A 21,037-nucleotide genomic window follows, 5' to 3' on the forward strand; every position below is an offset into this window, starting at 1 on the left:
AAATGCTACTTGCCACTTATGAGACTAAGTTTGAATGTTGATGCATCAGGGATATGGACTGCTTTTGAATCCAAGGAGTTGCCAATGGTGCTGAATATTGCACAATAATCAGTGAATATCCTCACTGCCGACCTTGTGATGGAAGGGAGGTGATTAATGAAGCAATTTTGAAGATGGTTGGGACTAGAGCATTGCTCTGAGGAACTCCTGCAGCATTTGCTATGACTGAAGTTATTGGTCTCCAAAAACCAGAACCATTTTCCTTTGTGTTAGGTATATGACACCAGCCAGAGATGTGTTTTCCCCTTGATTCCTGATGCCTTTAGCTTTACTCTTTGATTCAACCTTCTGTTAAATGCTGTCTTGATATCAATGCATGTCACACTCATTTCTTTCCTTGAGGTTAGTTCTCTTCCTCATGTTTAGACCAAGATTATAATGAGGTAGGAATCAACTGGTTCTACTGGAACTCGAACTGAGCAGTGAGTAGGACGTTGCTGTGTAAATGTCGGTTTATAGCACAGTCAATGAAACTCTCCGTCATTTTGCAGATGCTGAAGAGGAGACTAAATAGGTGATAATAACTGGCCAGATTGGAGTTGTCCTACTTTGTGTGGACAGGATATACCTGGGCATATTAGACCATAAGATGTAGGAGCAGAAATGAGGCTATTCAGCTCATCGAGTCTGCTCCACCATTCAATTGTGGCTGATAAGTTTCTCATGCCCCATTCTCCCATTTTCTCCCCATAACCCTTGATCCCCTTTACCATCAAGGACCTATCTATCTCTGTCTTAAATATACTCAATGACCTGGCCTCCACAGATTTCTGTGGCAGTGAATTCTATGGATTCACCACTCTCTGTCTGAATAAGTTTCTTCTTATCTCTGTTGTGACAGGTCTTTTCTTTACTCTCGGCTGTGTCTTTGGGTCCTAATCTCTCCTACCAATGGAAACATCTGCCCAACATTCACTCTGTCCAGGCCATTCAGTATTCTGTAAGTTTCAATTAGATCCCCTCTCATCCTTCTAAACTCAATTGAGTATAGACACAGAGTACCCAAACATCCTCATATGTTAAGTTTTTCATTCTGGAGGCCCAAAAATGCACATAATATTCCAAATGTAGCCTGATCAGAGCCTTACAGAACCTCAGAACAAAGAAAATTATAGCACCGGAACAGGCTCTTCGGCCCTCCAAGCCTGCGCCAATCCAGATCCTCTAACTAAATCTGTCGCCTATTTTCTAAGGGTCTGTATCCCTTTGCACCCTGCCCATTCATGTATAGAGTCATAGAGATGTATAGCGTGGAAACAGACCCTTCGGTCCAACCCGTCCATGCCGACCAGATATCCCAACCCAATCTAGTCCCACCTGCCAGCACCCGGCCCAGATCCCTCCAAACCCTTCCTATTCATATACCCATCCAAATGCCTCTTAAATGTTGCAATTGTACCAGCCTCCACAACATCCTCTGGCAGCTCATTCCATACACGTACTACCCTCTGCGCGAAAAAGTTGCCTCTTAGGTCTCTTTTATATCTTTCCCCTCTCACCCTAAACCTATGCCCTCCAGTTCTGGACTCCCCAACCCCAGGGAAAAGACTTTGTCTATTTATCCTATCCATGCCCCTCATAATTTTATAAACTTCGATAAGGTCACCCCTCAGCCTCTGACACTCCAGGAAAAACAGCCCCAGCCTGTTCAGTCTCACCCTGTCGCTTAGATCCTCCAACCCTGGAAACATCCTTGTAAATCTTTTCTGAACCCTTTCAAGTTTCACAACATCTTTCCGATAGGAAGGAGACCAGAATTGCACGCAATATTCCAAGTGGCCTAACCAATGTCCTGTACAGCCGCAACATGACCTCCCAATTCCTGTACTCAATACTCTGACCAATAAAGGAAAGCATAACAAACGCCTTCTTCACTATCCTATCTACCTGCGACTCTACTTTCAAGGAGTTATGAACCTGCACTCCAAGGTCTCTTTGTTCAGCAACACTCCCTAGGACCTTACCATTAAGTGTATAAGTCCTGCTAAGATTTGCTTTCCCAAAATGCAGCACCTCACATTTATCTGAATTAAACTCCATCTGCCACTTCTCAGCCCATTGGCCCATCTGGTCCAGATCCTGTTGCAATCTGAGGTAACCCTCTTCGCTGTCCACTACACCTCCAATTTTGGTGTCATCTGCAAACTTACTAACTGTACCTCTTATGCTCGCATCCAAATCATTTATGTAAATGACAAAAAGTAGAGGGCCCAGCACCAATCCTTGTGGTACTCCACTGGTCGCAGGCCTCCAGTCTGAAAAACAACCCTCCACCACCACCCTCTGTCTTCTACCTTTGAGCCAGTTCTGTATCCAAATGGCTAGTTCTCCATGTATTTCATGAGATCTAACTTTGCTAATCAGTCTCCCATGGGGAATCTTGTCAAACACCTTACTGAAGTCCATATAGATCACATTTACTGCTCTGCCATCATCAATCCTCTTTGTTACTTCTTCAAAAAACTCAATCAAGTTTGTGATACATGATATCCCACACACAAAGCCATGTTGACTATCCCTAATCAGTCCTTGCCTTTCCAAATACATGTACATCCTGTCCCTCAGGATTCCCTCCAACAACTTGCCCACCACCGAGGTCAGGCTCACCGGTCTATAGTTCCGTGGCTTGTCTTTACCTCCCTTCTTAAACAGTGGCACTACATTTGCCAACCTCCAGTCTTCCGGCACCTCACCTGTGACTATCGATGATACAAATATCTCAGCAAAAGGCCCAGCAATCACTTCTCTAGTTTCCCACAGAGTTCTCAGGTACACCTGATCAGGTCCTGGGGATTTATCCACCTTTAACCGTTTCAAGGCATCCAGCACTTCCTCCTCAATGGACATTTTGCAAGATGTTACCATCTATTTCCCTACAGTCTATATCTTCCATATCCTTTTCCACAGTAAATACTGATGCAAAATATTCATTTAGTATCTCCCCCATTTTCTGTGGCTCCACATAAAGGCCGCCTTGCTGATCTTTGAGGGGCCCTATTCTCTCCCTAGTTACCCTTTTGCCCTTAATATATTTGTAAAAACCCTTTGGATTCTACTTAATTCTATTTGCCAAAGCTATCTCATGTCCCCGTTTTTCCCTCCTGATCTCCCTCTTAAGTATACTCCTACTTTCTTTATACTCTTCTAAGGATTCACTCGATCTGTCCTGTCTATACCTAACATATGCTTCCTTCTTTTTCTTAACCAAACCCTCAATTTTTTTAGTCATCCAGCATTCCTTATACCTACCAGCCTTCTCTTTCACCCTGACAGGAATATACTTTCTCTGGATTCTTGTTATCTCATTTCTGAAGGCTTCCCATTTTCCAGCCGTCCCTTTACCAGCAAACATCTGCCTCCAATGAGCTTTCGAAAGTTCTTGCCTAATACCTTGAAAATTGGCCTTTCTCCAATTTAGAACTTCAACTTTTAGATCTGGTCTATCCTTTTCCATCACTATTCTAAAACGAATAGAATTGTGGTCGCTGGCCCCAAAATGCTCCCCTACTGACACCTCAGTCACCTGCCCTGCCTTATTTCCCAAGAGTAGGTCAAGTTTTGCACCTTCTCTAGTAGGTATATCCACATACTGAATCAGAAAATTGTCTTGGACACACTTCAGAAATTCCTCTCCATCTAAAACCTTTAACACTGTGGCAGTTTCAGTCGATGTTTGGAAAGTTAAAATCCCCTACCATAACTACCCTATTATTCCTACAGATAGCGGAGATCTCCTTACGTGTTTATTTCTCAATTTCCCTCTGACTATTGGGGGGTCTATAATACAATCCCAATAAGGTGACCATCCCTTTCTTATTTCTCAGTTCCACCCAAATAACCTCTCTGGATATATTTCCGGGAATATCCTCCCTCAGCACAGCTGTAATGCTATCCTTCATCAAAAATGCCACTCCCCCTCCTCTCTTACCTCCCTTTCTATCCTTCCTGTAGCATTTGTATCCTGGAACATTAAGTTGCCAGTCCTGCCCATCCCTGAGTCATGTTTCTATAATTGCTATGATATCCCAATCCCATGTTCCAAACCATGCCCTGAGTTCATCTGCCTTCCCTGTTAGGCCCCTCGCATTGAAATAAATGCAGTTCAATTTATTAGTCCTACCTTGTCCCTGCCTGCCCTGACTGCTTGACTCACTTCTGTTCTCAGCTGTACCCGTCTCAGACCGATCTCTTTCCTCACTATCTCCCTGTGTCCCACCCCACCACCTTACTAGTTTAAATCCTCCCAAGCAGTTCTAGTAAATTTCCCTGCCCGTATATTAGTCCCCTTCCAATTTAGGTGTAATCCGTCCTTCCTGTACGGGTCACTTCTACCCCAAAAGAGATCCCAATGATCCAAAAATGTGAATCCTTCTCCCATACACCAGCTCCTCAGCCATGTATTCATCTGCTCTATCCTCCTATTCCTGAGCTCACTAGCTCGTAGCACTGGGAGTAATCGAGATATTACTACCCTTGAAGACCTCCTTTTTAAATTTCTGCCTAACTCTGTAATCTCCCTTCAGAGTCTCAACCTTTTCACTTCCAATGTCGTCGGTTCCAATGTGGACAATGACCTCTTGCTGGCCCCTCTCCCCTGTAAGAACATTCTGCAATCTCTCTGAGACATCATTGATCCTTGCACCAGGGAAACAACACACCATTCTGCTTTTTCTTTGCTGGCCACAGAAACGTCTGTCTGTACCTCCAACTACTGAATCCCTGAGCACAATTGATCTCTTGGAAGCCGACGTACCCCTCGTTGCATTAGAGCCAGTCTCAACACCAGAAATTTGGCTGTTCGTGCTACGTTCCCCTGAGAATCCATCACCCCCTACATTTTCCAAAACAGCATACCTGTTTGAAATGGGTATATCCACAAAAGTCTCCTGCAATAGCTGCCTACCTCTCTTCCCCTTCATGGAGTCAACCCATCAATGTGACTGTATCTGAGACTTTCCCCCCTTCCTGTATCTGCCATCCATCACATACTGTTGCCGTTGCAAATTCCTCATCACTTCTATCTGTCTCTCCAACCGATCCACTCGATCTGATACGATTCGCATCCAACAGCATTTATGGCAGATATAATCCGCAGTAACACTTAAACTCTCTTTAAACTCCCACATCTGACAAGGAGTACATATCATTGCAAAGGCCATTTTTGCTCCTTCACAATCTATCTTTAATGAGGCTATCGTGCCCGCCTCTACCACCTCTGCTGGCAACGCGTTCCAGGCACCCGCCACCCTCTGCGTAAAGAACTTTCCACACATATCTCCCCTAAACATTTCCCCTCTCACTTTGAACTCGTGATCCCTAGTAATTGAGTACCCCATTCTGGGGGAAAAGCTTCTTGCTATCCACCATGTCTGTTCCTCTCATGATTGTGTAGACCTCAATCAAGTCCCCCCTCAACTTCCATCTTTCTAATTAAAATAATCCTAATCTACTCAACCTGTCTTCATAGCTAGTGCCTTCCATACCAGGCAACATCTGAATAAACTTCCTCTGCACCCTCTCCAACATATCCACATCTCTTTGGTAACATGGCAACCAGAACGGTACGCAGTATTCCAAATGTGGCCGAATCAAAGTCGTATACAACTGTAACATGATCTGCCAACTCTTGTACTCAACACCCCGTCCGATGAAGGAAAGCATGCCGTATGCCTTCTTGACCACTCCCTTGACCTGCATTGCCATCTTCAGGGAACAATGGACCTGAACACCCAGATCTCTTTGTACATTCCTGCTTTTATAAGAAAGTCCTCTCAAAATAAATACTAGCATTGCAAATGCCTTCCTAACCACTGATTCAACCTGCAAGTTTACCTCGAGAGAATCCTGGAGTAGAACTCCCAAGGCTCTTTGAACTTCAGACTTCTGAATTTTTTCACCATTTAGAAAATAGTCCATGCTTCTACTGTTCCTACCAAAGTACATGACCTCACACTTTCCCACATTGTACTCCATCCGCCACTTCTTTGCCTACTCCCTTCTCTTGTCCAAATCCTCTGCAGCCTCCCCAACTCCTCAATGCTACCTGTCCCTTGAGCTATCTTTGTATTATCTACAAACTTAGCCAGAATACCCTAAATTCCTTCATCTAGATCGTTAATGTATAAAATGAAAAGTTGTGGTCGTAACACTGAGCCTTGCAAAACACGTGTCACCGGCTGCCACGCTGCTTTCTGCCAGACAGCCAAGGTTCTATCTATGCTAGCACCTTGTCTTTAACACCATAGGCCCTTAAATTACTCAGGAGCCTCCTGTGCAGTACTTTGTCAAAGGCCTTCTTGAAGTCTAGGTAGACAACATCCATTGGCTCTCCTAGGTCTAACTTGCTCGTTATTTCCTCAAAAGAATTCTAGCAGATTTGTCAGGTATGTCTTCCCATTGATGAAACCATTCTGACTTTGCCCTATTTTACCATTCACTTCCAAGTATTCAGATATCTCATCCTTCACAATGGATTCCACGATATTAATCACAACCGAGGTTAGGCTATTTGGTCTGTAATTTTCTGTCTTTTGTCTTACTCTCTTTTTAAACAGGAGTGTCACGTTAGTGGTTTTCCAGTCCTCTGGGAACCTCCCTGATTCTACTAATTCCTGAAAGATCACCACTAACACCTTCACTGTCTCTTCAGCTAGCTCCTTTAGAACTCTGGGGTGTAGTCCATCTGGTCCATGTGGTTTATCCACCTTCAGGCCATTCCAGTTTTCTAGCACCTTCTCCTTGGTGATGGACACCATACTCAGCACTGCCCCCTCACTCTCTGTAATCTTGGGGAAATTGCTCATGTCTTCCACTGTAAAGACTGACGTGAAGTAATTGTTCAGTTCCTTGGCCATTTCCTTGTTCCTCACAACTATCTCTCCAGTATCATTTTCCAGCAGCCCAATGTCTGCTTTTACCTCGTTTGCCCTTTATATATCGAAATAAACTCCTTTATGCAATTGGCTAACTTACCCTCATGTTTAATCTTCTCCCTCCTTTTTTTTTGTTGCCCTCTGTTGGTCTTTGTAAGCTTCCCAATCCTCTGGTTTCCGACTGTTCTTTGCTATTTTATATGCTTTATCTTTTGCTTTTATGCTGTCCCTGACTTCCCTAGTCAGCCATGGTTGCCTCATCCTCCCTGTACCACGCTTCTTTTTCTTCGGTATGAATCTCTGCTATGTCTCCAAAATTGCTCCCAGAAACGCCTGCCATTGCTGAAATACCGTTACCTCTGATTCTATCCTCTCTCTCTCAAACTGCAGAGTAAATTCGATTATGTTATGATTCCTGCTTCCTAATGGTTCCTTCACCTTAAGCTTCCTAATCAAGTCTGCCTTATCGCACAACACTAAATCCAGTATTGCCTGTTCCCTTGTAGGCTCCATCATAAGCTGCTCCAGAAAACCATCTCATAGACATTCCACAAATTCCTTTTCTTGTGAACCACTATCAACCTGATTTTTCCAGTCGACCTGCAAATTGAAATCCCCCATGATCACTGTAACTTTGCCTTTCCTACACATTTCTTCTATTTCCTGGTGTATCTTGTGTCCCAGCTCCTAATTACTGTTTAGAGGCCTATGCATGACTCTAACTGTGGTGTTTTTACCTTTGTGGTTGCTCAATTCTACACCATCTGACCCTACTTCGCTTCTTGCTATTGATTTCATTTCTTACTAATAAGGCAACCCCACCCCCTTTTGCCCACCTGCCTATCTTTTCGATAGGATGTATATCCTTCAATATTCAGCTCCCAATAATGATCCCCTTGCAACCATGTCTCTGTTACGCCCACCGCATCATACCTGCCGATTTCAAATTGCACTGTCAAGTAGATGCTTGTGTTTTATCTGTACTGGAATAGTTTGGCTAAAGGCTTGGTTAATTCTGCTTTCTAATGCTACATCATGTAAGGGCTACATTTACATGCTACCAGCACTGAAGGTTCTTCCTTTATTCCAACAACAGAACTTTAGACCCACAAAAACATGTATCTTTAATTCTGCTAGGAGAATAAGGGAGCCTTTTTTTAAACAATGTAATAGTGAGATGGCTGTGCACAGTGTTCTGCAACTCAACTAATGAAATTAGAAGATGTAAACCAGTCTGACCATAGCCTTTTTCATTAGTGACGTTTCTTGTATGGATGCAATGAAGTAAGAACAATCAAGCTGATTTATAATTATATCTCTCCAACAAATAATGTTCCAGCCAAAACAGCCTCACTATTTGTGAAAAACATTGTACCTTCTTTTGGCTCTTATTCTACTGACCTTCATGTTGGCTCAATCTTAAAATGAAAACCTGCTGTGTCACATACATGCATGCTTCATGTATTGGTACTGCCTGTCTTTAAGCACTTACCTTTCATGATAATCTGATGCTCAGGCAGACTTGTGCTTTAGCATACATGCATCATGATCAAACATTACACTGACTTCGCTACTGGTCAGCAGACCAGAGCAATTGCACAGAGTTTCGTCCTTGGCAGTTATGTGAAACAGCTGTAATGGTTTGTACCATTAGGTGCTGTCATTTGTATAATTTTTTTTAAAGCACTAAAAATATTGAAGAGCAAAGCTTCAGCTACAGCAAAATTACTAAGTCAAGATGGCTCACAAGCAACAAACTCAGACGTCAAATTAACATTATGTCAAAATAAAGCTATTATTTTGTATTTGACAAATGATATTTTTCCAACATTTTTAGAGTAAAAGAAGTGCATTTCACCAAAATTGGTGAATTGAAGAAAACAAACTGAAATGTCTGTTTGTGACTGTAATCTTGCAGCTACCCTATCGTTGAATCCCAACAGGGAAGCAAATCATCTGGCCTTCTGATTCCCTGAAGAGCATTCCACTCACCCACCCTACTACCCTATTCCTGTAACCCTACATTTCGGATGGCTAATCCACCAAGACTGCACATCTTTGGATTGTGGGAGGAAACCAGAGCACTCAGAGGAAACCCATGCAGACAACGTACAAACTCTATACAAACAGTCACCCTAGGGTGGGATTGAACCCAGGTCCCTTCTACTGTGAGGTAGCAGTCCTAACTACGGAGCCACCATGCCACCCCAAATCTATTGTAATGTTAGTGCACATTTAGTGGAACACCTAGAGAAATGGAATAAATGGCTCTTTGCTTGCTCACCTACATAGACCATCATTCTAGTACCTCAATTTTAAGACTCGTGACCTCGTTTCAAATCTGACCATCGCTTCATGTTGCCCTATCTCTGTAATTTCCTCCAGCCCTACAACCACCTGAGATATCTGTACTCATCATTCATTATTACATTAAAAAATTGCTATATGGAAGATGCTGGCATTGTCCAGGAATATTTAATTCAAATTGATCAACAGTTGGACACACTATCAGTGTCCTAAAACAATCTGCTGATAATCTTTACTAACTGTTGGCAAACAGATGAAAAATCGTGCACTTGCGAATGAGATGCCATGAACAATTTAGAAATGTTATGTCTGTTTGTTTTCCAATCATTTCCAGTTTTTTTTTTAAAATGATTACAAAAGTCATTGAAGCATTTGTTAAAAAAAATTATAGTGGTTATATGCCCTATTCTAAACTACTCCACAGTCAGGAATATGGTGCTCTGTAACTGAGCTCTTGAAAAGGATTATTCTAAGAGTTATATTCAGTGAAAAACATCCTTTAACAGTACTGCACTGGCTTAATTCGGGTTCAGTGACTTTTACAGAGCTTACTTTCACAGAAACAATGCAGGCCTTACCAGGTTTTTCATTGGTGTCAGCAGTTCTTTGGAAGACTCTGCAAATTTACTGAAAGCTTCAGCCAGTACTGACTCTTCATTACTTTGGAAATTAGCTACAAGTTTTTCCAGCTCATTAATGAATGTTTCCTGAAGGGAAACGTCTTCTGCAAAAGTAGATAGGAAAAACTAGAGTTATTTCAAGACAACAACGACTTACAAATAGGAGTTTGAGAAAATTGCAATCACATAGAAGTAAGACTTAGCAAATTGGTGGGACTGTGGGTTGACAATTCCCCATGTCCTGGTAGTTTTCATCCAAGAGTTTTAAGTTAAATTAACTTATGAGATTGACGATACATTGGTTTTAATTTTTCAAAATTCACAAGGTTCAGGAAAGGTTCCATTAGACCAGAAACTAGCTAACGTAATTCCAAAAGTGATTTATTCAAAAATGGAGGAAGACAGGAGCAAAATATAGGTCAGTCAATTTAACATCACCCAGAGGGAAATTCTTAGCAGTTATTATTAAATATGTCATAATAGGGCACTGACCTAAATTCCAAGTAATAAGGCAGAGTCAACATAGTTTTATGAAAGGCAACTCATGTTCAACCAACTTATTGGAGATTTTGAAAAAGTAACATATATTGTGGGTAAAGTTGATCCAGTGAATGAATTGCACTTAGATGTTCATAAGGCATTCGATAAGATGCCACATCATTGGTTATTATGGAAAATAAAAACTCATAGTGCAGGGGTAACATACTGGCACAGATACAAAATTGGCTAACCAACAGAGAAGGCACAAATGTGCCAAATTCTTTTGGCACAAAATAACAAGTGGTATGCACAGGGATTAATGCTATGAACTCTACTGTTTACAATCGGTATAAATTACTAGAAGGGATTAAACATACAGTTGTTAAATTTGCTGATGACACAAAGACAGGTAGGAAAATAAATTGTGAAGAGAACATAGGAGGCTATAATCAGAAATAAATAGCTCAGATCAGTGGAAAACAATCTGAAAAATTCGGTATCGTGAAAAAATATGAAAATGTGAAATTGCCCATTCTGACGAACGTTTTTTCAGTGGTGAGAGAATACAGAACTCGGTGATGTAAAACGATCTGGGTTTCCAAGTTGCATGAATTGTAAAAGGTTAGTATGCAGGTACAGTAAGTAATTAGGAAAACTAATATAGCATTATTACTTATTGTGAGGGAATTGAATACAAAAAGGAGGTAAGTTTCAATTACGCAAGGCATTTGTGATACATCCAAAATACTGCTCAATGTATCCATTTCGCAAATGCATTTGAGGCTGTTAAGAGAAGATTTATTAGACTAACATCTGGAATGGACTAATAGTTTTATGAAGTGGAATGGACTATTTGTCATACAAGGAGAAACTAGACGGGCTTGTCTCAAATCTGTTCAGGTTTAAAAGAGTAAGAGGTGACTTGACTGAAATATACTAGATCCTAAGGGAACTTGATAGGGTGGATGTAGAAAAGATGGTCCCTTTGATAGGAGAATCTAAAACTATGGGTCACTGTTTAACAATTTGGGGTTGCTCATTTAAGGCAGGTAAAAGATTTTTTTCTCTCTAGGGGTTGAGAGTCTTTAAAATTCCCTTCCCCAAAGGCAATGAAGGCAGAACCTTTGAATAGTTCTATATTCAGAGGTAGATGGATTCTTGTCAGGCACAGTGTTGAAAGGTTATTGGGGGTAGGCAGGAATTTGAAGGTGAAGTTAAAATCAAATCAACCATGATCTTGTTCAATGGTGGAACAGGTTTGAATGACTAAGTGGCCCACTCAGGCTACTAATTAGCATGTTCATATCAAGTCTTTGATGTAGGACTAGGAGTACAAATATATGTTTTCGTAAGAGATTAAGTAGTTCACTGAAATGTTTGGTTGTATAGAAGATTAAGTAGATGAAGGGATTTAAATGTTTGAATGGGATTTTATAACTGACTTTGTTAGAATTAAAAATCGGCATTATAACTTTGTTTTATTTCAACTTAGTGTGACTTCTGATTTCTGCCCATGGTGGATTTTGGGTAAATTGGTATGGATGGTGTAAGTGCAGAGTAGTGGGTGGGATAGTGGCATCTGTTATAACAACTATTCCATTAACCTTTTTTGATTGTAAGGACAGCTAATGCACTTCGACTTATCATTTACCTTGACCTGAGGTATATCTCACTTTGACTGCTTTCTTCATTTTCTGGAGTACAGACCTGTCTTTGTCTAAACTCTAAGGAGAGAAAAAAAACACAAGGAGAAAACATCAGGCGACTGAAATATTAGTATTGTCAACAACAGTTTTTATTCTTCAATTGTGGATTATATATGAGCAATGTTGTGAATAAAGGAGTGATGAAAAGCAAAGCTTGAGCAGTTTGCTCATTACTAAACTTGTAATAATCCATGTAACTCAGATATGAGCAAGAATTTCCATCGACCTTCTGGCACATTCCTACTGTAAATTAGTTTCAAATGAGCAATGGACCTAGGAAACAGAAAGGAGGTTACAGAGATAGGGTATGTTGAAGGCCATTGAGGGATTTTGATATAAGAATAAAATTTTGAAACTGATTAAGGCATACAAAGCCAAAGCAGGGCCACGCTCAAAGGGTTGATGGGTGATAGTGTGACTTTAGATATGAGAAGTATCATTCAGGATGACCTTAAGTTATTGAACAGTGAAATATTAGGGGTTGGCAAGCAAGCATTGGAACAGTTCAATCTTGAAGTCACATGTTTCCTTGGGTTGGTGATGTCATTTCCTGTGGTGATGTCATTTCCTGATCTTTTTCTCAGGGTTGGTAAATGGGATCTAAGTCAATGTGTTTGTTGATAGAGTTCCGGTTGGAATGCTATACTTCTAGGAATTCTCGTACATGTCTCTGTTTGGCTTGTCCTAGGATGGCTGTTTTGTCCCAGTCGAAGTGGTGTCCATCCTCATCTGTACATAAAGATACTAGTGAGAGTGGGTCATGTCTTTTTGTGGCTAGGTGACATTCATTCACTGATGATGTTACCTAGTATGGTGACGAAACATCTGAAAACAAACTTTCCAGTTCAGTGAGCAAACTTACATCTACAACCTCAACCTGAGCTTCTCAAAACTTGAAGTAATAGTTAAGGGCCTAACAACAGAGTAAGGTAGGGATGGAAATAAGAAATATTAAAGAGGTAGAAGTTGGCGATACTAATGATAGAATGGATATGGGGTTAGAAATATATAAAATTACACGAATTGCAACACAGAAGCAAAACATTTCACTTTTAAGTATGCATTCATTTATCTTCCACATGAGCAATATTTCAAATTGCAAGTGCTGTGACAATTCCTATATCCCTTTTTTCCCCATTCAGTCAAGCCATGTATTTAATCTTTTTTTAAACAATAACATGAACTCCGTTTCAATCACTAACTACAACAGTGCTTTCTACAGCCTCACAACATTCTATTTGAAGAAGTACCTCTACCCTCCTTCATATAGTTTACTTTTAATAATGTAGACACTGCAACAGCTGGAAACAGTTTCTTTTTATTCTATCCCATTCCTTCACAACCTTCACCAAATTATAACTTATTCTCTGTTCTAGAAAAGCAGAACAAATTTTTCAAGTTTATTTTTCATATTCATATTTTCTCATACTAGTCATAGCATCCTTGTAAATTTGGCCAGTTACTGTAATTGCTTCAATGCCTTCCTATAGTGTAGCTACTAAATACATGCTCCAATTATGGCTTGACTAAGATTGCATATGGATTTACACTTTATTATTCAACATCCCTTTTCAAAGCCTAGTTTTCCATTATCTTAGTGATCTCATCCACATAGTGTGCTGTAAATATCATGTGAACACATCTCTCCAAAATTTCTCTGCGCTCCTAGAACATATAATTTACCTCATTTGAAATATAACCTCACATTTGCTGACATTGTTTGCTACCCTTTTATGTTAATCCTCAATCTTAGCGGTATCCATTTGGAGTTTCTTTTGGTCACCAAAGTTATAATGCAGGAGTAAAATAACACTGCCAATGTTAATCCTGTTTGTAAATCTGGACATCACTTCCTCATGTTCTGCATAATTTTAATAAAAAGATGTTTTTTTAACCAATACATGAGAAGCCCAATAAGAGGATATGCAATTCTGGATTTAGTTCTGTGAAATGAAGATAGACAAGTGGGTGAAGTAACAGTGGGTGACCATATCTGGGATAGTGATCACAATTTGGTTAGATTTAGTATTATTGTGGAAAAGGACAGAGATAAATCAGGAATAGAAGTTTTAAACTGGGGGAAGGCATATTTTATAAAACTGATAAATCATTTGGTTGAGATGGGCTGGACAGAACTGCTAAAGGATAAATCAGTGGTAAACCAATGGGAGGCACTAAAAAGTGAGAGCCTTATGATTCAAAGCAGATATGTCCCCTCCAAAAATATAAGAGTGGCATTGCCAAATTTAGACCACATGGTTATCTAAAAAAAAAATGGGGAAGATTAAACAGAAAAAAAAAGCGGATGACAATCACAAAAATCTCAACACTGTAGATAGCCTACAGGACTATAGAAAGTACAGGGATCAAGTTAAAAGAGAAATAAGGAAATCAAAGGGACAGCATGAAAAATATTAACAAGTAAAATAAAAGAAAACCCAAAGATGCTTTACCAGTATATAAAGAGCAAAAGGATAGTTAAGGAATAGAGATGAAGAAGAAAACAGAGTCATAGAGATATACAGCATGGAAACGGACCCTTCGGTCCAACCTATCCATGCCGACCAGATATCCCAACCCAATCTAGTCCCACCTGCCAGCACCCAGCCCATATCCCTCCAAACCCTTCCTATTCATATACTCATCCAAATGCCTCTTAAATGTTGCAATTGTACCAGCCTCCACCACTTCCTCTGGCAGCTCATTCCATACACGTACCACCCTCTGTGTGAAAAAGTTGCCCCTTAGGTCTCTTTTATATCTTTCCCCTCTCACCATAAATCTATGCCCTCTAGTTCTGGACTCCCCGACCCCAGGGAAAAGACTTTGCCTATTTACCCTATCCATGCCCCTCATAAATTTGTAAACCTCTATAACGTCACCCCTCAGCCTCCAACGCACTAGAGAAAACAGCCCTAGCCTGTTTAGTCTCTCCCGATAGCTCAAATCCTCCAAGTCTGGTATCATCCTTGTAAACCTTTTCTGAACCCTTTCAAGTTTCACAGCATCTTTCCGATAGGAAGGAGACCAGAATTGCATGCAATATTCCAACAGTGGCCTAACCAATGTCCTGTACAGACGCAACATGACCTCCTACCTCCTGTACTCAATACTCTGACCAATAAAGGAAAACATACCAAATGCCTTCTTCACTATCCTATCTACCTGCGACTCCACTTTCAAGGAGCTATGAACCTAATGCAAAATACTCGTTTAGTATCTCCCCCAATTTTCTGCAGCTCCACACAAAGGCTGCCTTGTTGATTCTCTCCCTAGTTACCCTTTTGTTCTTAATGTATTTGTAAAAACTCTTTGGATTCTCCTTAATTCTATTTGCCAAAGCGATCTCATGTCCCCTTTTTGCCCTCCTGATTTCCCTCTTAAGTATATTCCTACTGCCTTTATACTCTTCTAAGGATTCACTCGATCTATCCTTGAAGCAGGTGGGGAATTCAGATTGTGGCAAGGCAAGGTTAAATATTTCAGTGAATACTCCCTCCAGCTGGTCCACACAGGATCCGAGTGCATGGCTGGGGACTCCATTTGGGCCAGCCACGCCTCCTAATCCTTATTTAGACCTACTACGTGGTTTCTGTCCTTCTGTTCATCTCATGTTCATACGTCTATCAAGACTTTAAACATTGCTAACATGCCTACTTCCACCACCTACACTGGCCGTGTGTTCCAGGCACCCACCACCCTCTGTGTGAAATATTTAGCGCACACTTCTCCCCTAAAATTTCCCCTTCTCACATTGAATCTGTGCTCTCTTGTAGTTGATCTTTCCAACCTGGGAAAAAGCCTCTTACTATCCAACCTATCTATGTCTCTCATAATTTTGTAGATGTCTATGAGGCTGCCCCAACTCTCCTCCTAACTAAAACTCTCCAGACCAGGCAACATCATAGTGAAGCTTCTCTGTACCCTTTCCAAAGCATCTATGTCCTTCTGGTAGCACAGCAATCAAAACTGCACACAATATTCCAATTGTGACCTAACTAAACTTTTATACCACTATAACATAACTTGCCAACTTTTATATTCGATGCTCCAGCTGATGAAGGCATTCTTTCTTATCCATTTTATTCACCTGTGTTGCCACTTTCAGGAATCTGTGGAACTGTACGACCAGATCCCTTTGTATGTCAATGCTTCTAAGGGTTCTGCCATTTTTTGTATAATTTGATCATTCAGAATGCATCACCTCACATTTGTCCAGATTAAACTTCATTTGCCATTTCTCTGCCTAAATCTGCTATCTGTCTATATCCTTTGACAATATTCCTCACTATCTGCAATCTTGGCATCATCTGCAAACTTAATAATCAGACCACCTACATTTTCCTCCAGATCATTTATATATATTTCAAGGGAAAAAAGGTTCCAGCACTGATCGCTGTGGACACTAGTTACTGATCTCCATTTGGAAAAGCACCCTTCTACCACTACTCTCTGCCTTCTATGACCAAGCCAGTTTTGTTTTCATGAGCCATTCACTCCGGATCCCATGAGATTCTACCTTCTGTACCAGCCTGCCATGAGGTACCTTATCAAATGCCTTACTAAAGTCAACGTTCATTGTCCTTCTCTCATCAATCTTCTGATTGTTACCTCCTCAAAAAAGCTCAATCAAATTGGTGAGACATGACCTTCCAGATGTAGGTTTGCACGCTGAGCTGGAAGATTCATTTCCAGATGTTTTGTCACCCTCCTCGGTAACATCTTAAGCAGGCCTCCGGGCGAAGCACTGTTGATAATTCCTGCTTTCTATTTATATGTTTGAGGTTCTGGATGTAGGTTTGCTCTTTGGGTTGGTGATGTCATTTCGTGTTCTTTTTCTCAGGGTGGTAGATGGTAGACACATTGAGTTAGACCCCATCTATCACCCCCTGAGAAAAAGAACAGGAAATGACATTGCCACAGGAAATGACGTCACCACAGTAAATGACCACACCAACCCAAAGAAACCCAAACATATAAATAGAAAGCGGGCTTCGCCCGGAGGCCCGCTGAAGATGTTACCTAGGAGGGTGATGAAACGTCTGGAAATGAACCTTCCAGCTCAGCGAGCAAACCTACATCCAGAACCTCAACCTGAGCTACAAATCTTCTCAAAACTCGCTAATATGACTGTCCCCATGCTGCCTATCACTAACAAGTCCAGTCACTTCCAAATACTGGGATTTGTTCTATCTGGACCATGTGGTTTAATCTTTGAAGGTTGTAGCTTCCATTTATTTAGCCATGATATCTGATATAACAGGATAGAGATACTTGTTCCCATGTCAAGTTTAAAAAATATCAGGATGTTCATTGACTCGAACAGATTATGTGGAATTTGAGTTTGTTAAATCATTAATTTCCCATAAGATTGACTCTGGTATATTGTCTAACGGAGGTATATCATCTAATGCAGATACTCCTTCTCATGGGATTACTCTATTGCATTAACTTCTCTGTGTTTGTATGACTACCCCATTTTTGCAACTCTCACTGTATCCTATGTCTACGCATCTTCTGGCATGACCTACAGTCTCGCAGATGCAGCATTCTTTCATAGACTGAGCATTGCTATGGTGTTCCACAGCATTAGCACTAACTCTGAGTATTTGCCATTTGGGTTACTTACTGTGTTAGATTATAACATATCTCTTTACAATGTCAATAACTTATAAAGTGAATGGGTTCTGTTACTCTCTGGAGGTGGGGCTTTCTTTTCTCAAGATCTGTCTGAGTGTCTTTCTGGTTTTTGTTTCCAGCATGACCCACATAAATACTCTAAAATTAAATCATTCTTATCCTCAGAAATCAAATAAAGATTCATTAAAAATTTCAATAACAATTCTGTCTCTTATGATTTCTGCTTTCAAACTCCATAGTCACAGTTTTCTACTAATCTGTATTAATCATTACGTATTAATGATATTACGTTCAGATTACCCTGGAAGCTGAACTCCTCTACAAATTTGGGCTCATTCAATAATTTTATTAGTTTTCAAAATAAGATGCTCATTAAAAGCTTTTAATACTTTATCAAAAATATCTGTACTGTCTTTGATATCTGTACTGTCTTTGATATCTGTACTGACTTTGATACCGAATTTGTACACACGCCTTGCTGCTGTGCCATCTACTTACACCTTCCTCAACTGCTTGAAACGTTTAAACAAACTTACGAGTTTCAATAACTTGTTTTTTTAAAAATCCAGCAGCAATTCCTTCCTCATTCCTTTATCTGTAATCCTTATTCTAATTCAGTCTAAAATCAAAACAAGGAAAAGGAACATAATACAGTCATAAAATATTCAAGAAGACAAGTTTGCTGATGACACCACCAATTTAGGCCAGATCTCAAACAATGACAAGTCAGAATACAGGAAAGAGATAGAATGTTTGGTGGGTGGTGTAAACTTCAGCAAAACGAAAGAGCTGGTCATTCAAGAAGCAAGGTGGAGGCCGTCTACATCAATGGTGCTGAGTTGTAGATGGTTAGGAGCATCATTTCCTAGGAGTGATGATCGCCAACAATCTGACGTGGTTCACTCACATTAATGCTACAGTCAAAAAAGCTCAACAATGCCTCTACTTCCTCAGGGGGTTAAGGAAATATCCAGAATGGCACTTACCAATTTTTATAGAAGCACAATAGAAAGTGTTGCATCTGGATGCATCACTGCTTGGTACAGCAATTGCTCTGCCCAAGACTGTAAAAAACTGCAGAGAGTTGTGAACACACCCTATCAATTGCGCAAGCCGACCTTCCATCCATTGACTCCGTGTATACTTCTCGCTGCCTCAAGAAGGCAGCTAACATCATTGGAGACCCATCCCACCCCAGTTATAATCCCTTTCAACCTCTTCCATTGGGCAGAAGATATCTGCTATAGGAAGGATGTTGTGAAACTTGAAAAGGTTCAGAAAAGATTTACAAGGGTGTTGCCAGAATTGGAGGGTCGAGCTATGGGGAGAGGCTGAATAGCCTGGGGCTTTTTCCCTGGAGTGTCAAAGACTAAAGGGTGACCTTACAGAAATTTATAAAAGCATGGATACAGTGAATAACCAAGGTCTTTTCCCCAGGTGGGGGAGTCTAAAACTACAGGGCAGAGGCTTAAGGTGAGAGGGGAAAGATTTAAAAGGAACCTAAGGGGCAACTTTTTCATGCAGAGGGTGGTCCATATATGGAATGATCTGCCAGGGGAAGTGGTGGAGGCTAGTACAATTACAACATTTAATAGGTATCTGGATGGATATATGCATAGGAAGGGTTTAAATGGATATGTGCCAAATGCTGGCAAATGAGACGAGATTAATTTAGGATAACAGAGCATGGATGAGTTGGACCAAAGGGTCTGTTTCCATGCTGTACAGCTCTATGACTCGATGAAAGCTCACCACCACCTGAAGTTGGACAAACAGGAGGCTGGAAGAACGCAGCAAGCCAGGCAGCACCAGGAGGTGGAGAAGTCAACATTTTGGGTGTAACCCTTCTTTAGGACTGGGGATGAGTGTAAGGGGAGCTGCAGATAGAGGAGGGGCAGTGTTGGTGGGGTGTTTAGGGTGAGAAGAGGAGTGCAATGGTGAATGATAGATGAACCCAGGTAGAGGGTACAACCTGTTTGGTCGATGGGAGAAATGAATCCAGCTGGTAGCTGTAAGAAAGAGTCAGTCAGAGGAATGAAAAGGAGGGGAAGGGGCTGGAAACAGAATCTGGGGATGGGAATTGCTCAACTATCACTACCTCACCATTCTACCCGTCTCCCTACCCTAAACCACCCCCGCTTACCTGCAGCTCCCCTTATACCCATTCCCAGTCCTGAAGAAAGGTCACACCCAAAAGATTGACTTCTCCATCTCCTGATGCTGCCTGGCTTGCTGTGTTCTTCCTGCCTCTTGTTTGTCTACCTTGGATTCCAGCTTCGACCTCAAGGGCAGCATAAACAGCAAGTAACTGACAGAACAAAGAAATCCCGCAAGCAATGCATCAGAGCTAGGTGCTGCTGTCCTGCTGCACCCAGTCATGAATCGTGGTGATTAATTGAACAACTCACTGAAGGAGGAGGTTCCACAAATATTCCCATCCCCATCCTCAATAATGGAAAGGCACTACACATCAGTGCAAAAGACAAGACTGAAGAATTCACACCAATCTTCAGCCAGAAACGTGCTGAATGGATGATCCATCTCAGCATCCTTGAGTGGTTTCAGCATCATAGTTATCAGTCTTCAGCCAATGTGACATCAAGAAACAGTTGAAGTCACTGGATACTGCTAAGGCTATGGGGCCTGACAACATTCTGGCAATAATACTGAAGACGTGTGCTCTAGAAATCACCAATCCCCTACCCAAGCTGTGCAAATATAGTTGCCAATTTTGACACCCACCCAACAATGTGGAAAATTGACAGTTATGTCCTGTGTGCAAACAGCAGGACAAATTTAACCCAGACAATTACCGTCCCTTCAGTCTACTCTCAATCAACAGTAAAGTGTGGAAGGTGTTGTCAACAGTGTTATCAAGCAGCACCTGCTCAGTGATAAACTGCTCACTGATGCCCAAATTGGATTCCGCCAGGGCCAATGAGCTCCAGACCCCATTCCAGAAAAATCAAACAACTGCAGATGCTGGAAATCAGAAATAAAAGCAGAAATTGCTGGGAAAACTTTCTTCTTTTTGCAGAGTCCTTCTGGGAGATCACCATGAAGAAACAAAAACTTCCAACCCAAGAAAATGTGCCAAGGTTACAGCTAGAACAGGGTGCTAGGCTGAATTCCAACTGCAGAACTATGGGAAAAAAAACTACAACTCTGCAGTTTGACCCTTCAAAGATAGCAAGTGCACAACCTCAAATTTAATTACTTTATACAGCGAATGGTGCATGCGTGGAGCAACCTGCTCAGGGTGGCACTTGCAAGGAAAAAATAAATTACTACTTGAGGGAATGGATAATTATTCATTTTTACAACTGGACTGTCTATCTGCAGTCTCCTTTCT

General features: G+C 41.1%; 1 protein-coding gene across 2 annotated transcripts in view; it reads right to left on the minus strand.

The window, feature by feature from the left end:
- unm_sa1614 (un-named sa1614) overlaps nucleotides 1-21,037 on the minus strand; it is a 268,689-nt gene that overhangs the window by 178,259 nt on the left and 69,393 nt on the right. For both annotated transcript variants that reach the window (XM_087994717.1, XM_087994716.1), the window contains exons 2-3: nucleotides 11,991-12,063; nucleotides 9,818-9,963 (exon numbers count right to left, since the gene is read on the minus strand). In XM_087994717.1, coding sequence (XP_087850843.1) covers nucleotides 9,818-9,963; nucleotides 11,991-12,063 — 219 coding nt within the window. The remainder of the gene's footprint in view (nucleotides 1-9,817; nucleotides 9,964-11,990; nucleotides 12,064-21,037) is intronic.

The sequence above is a fragment of the Chiloscyllium plagiosum genome, unplaced genomic scaffold, assembly GCF_037043375.1.
Source record: "Chiloscyllium plagiosum isolate Xiang-an unplaced genomic scaffold, Cpla_swu_hap1 HiC_scaffold_15, whole genome shotgun sequence".
Taxonomy (NCBI): domain Eukaryota; kingdom Metazoa; phylum Chordata; class Chondrichthyes; order Orectolobiformes; family Hemiscylliidae; genus Chiloscyllium; species Chiloscyllium plagiosum.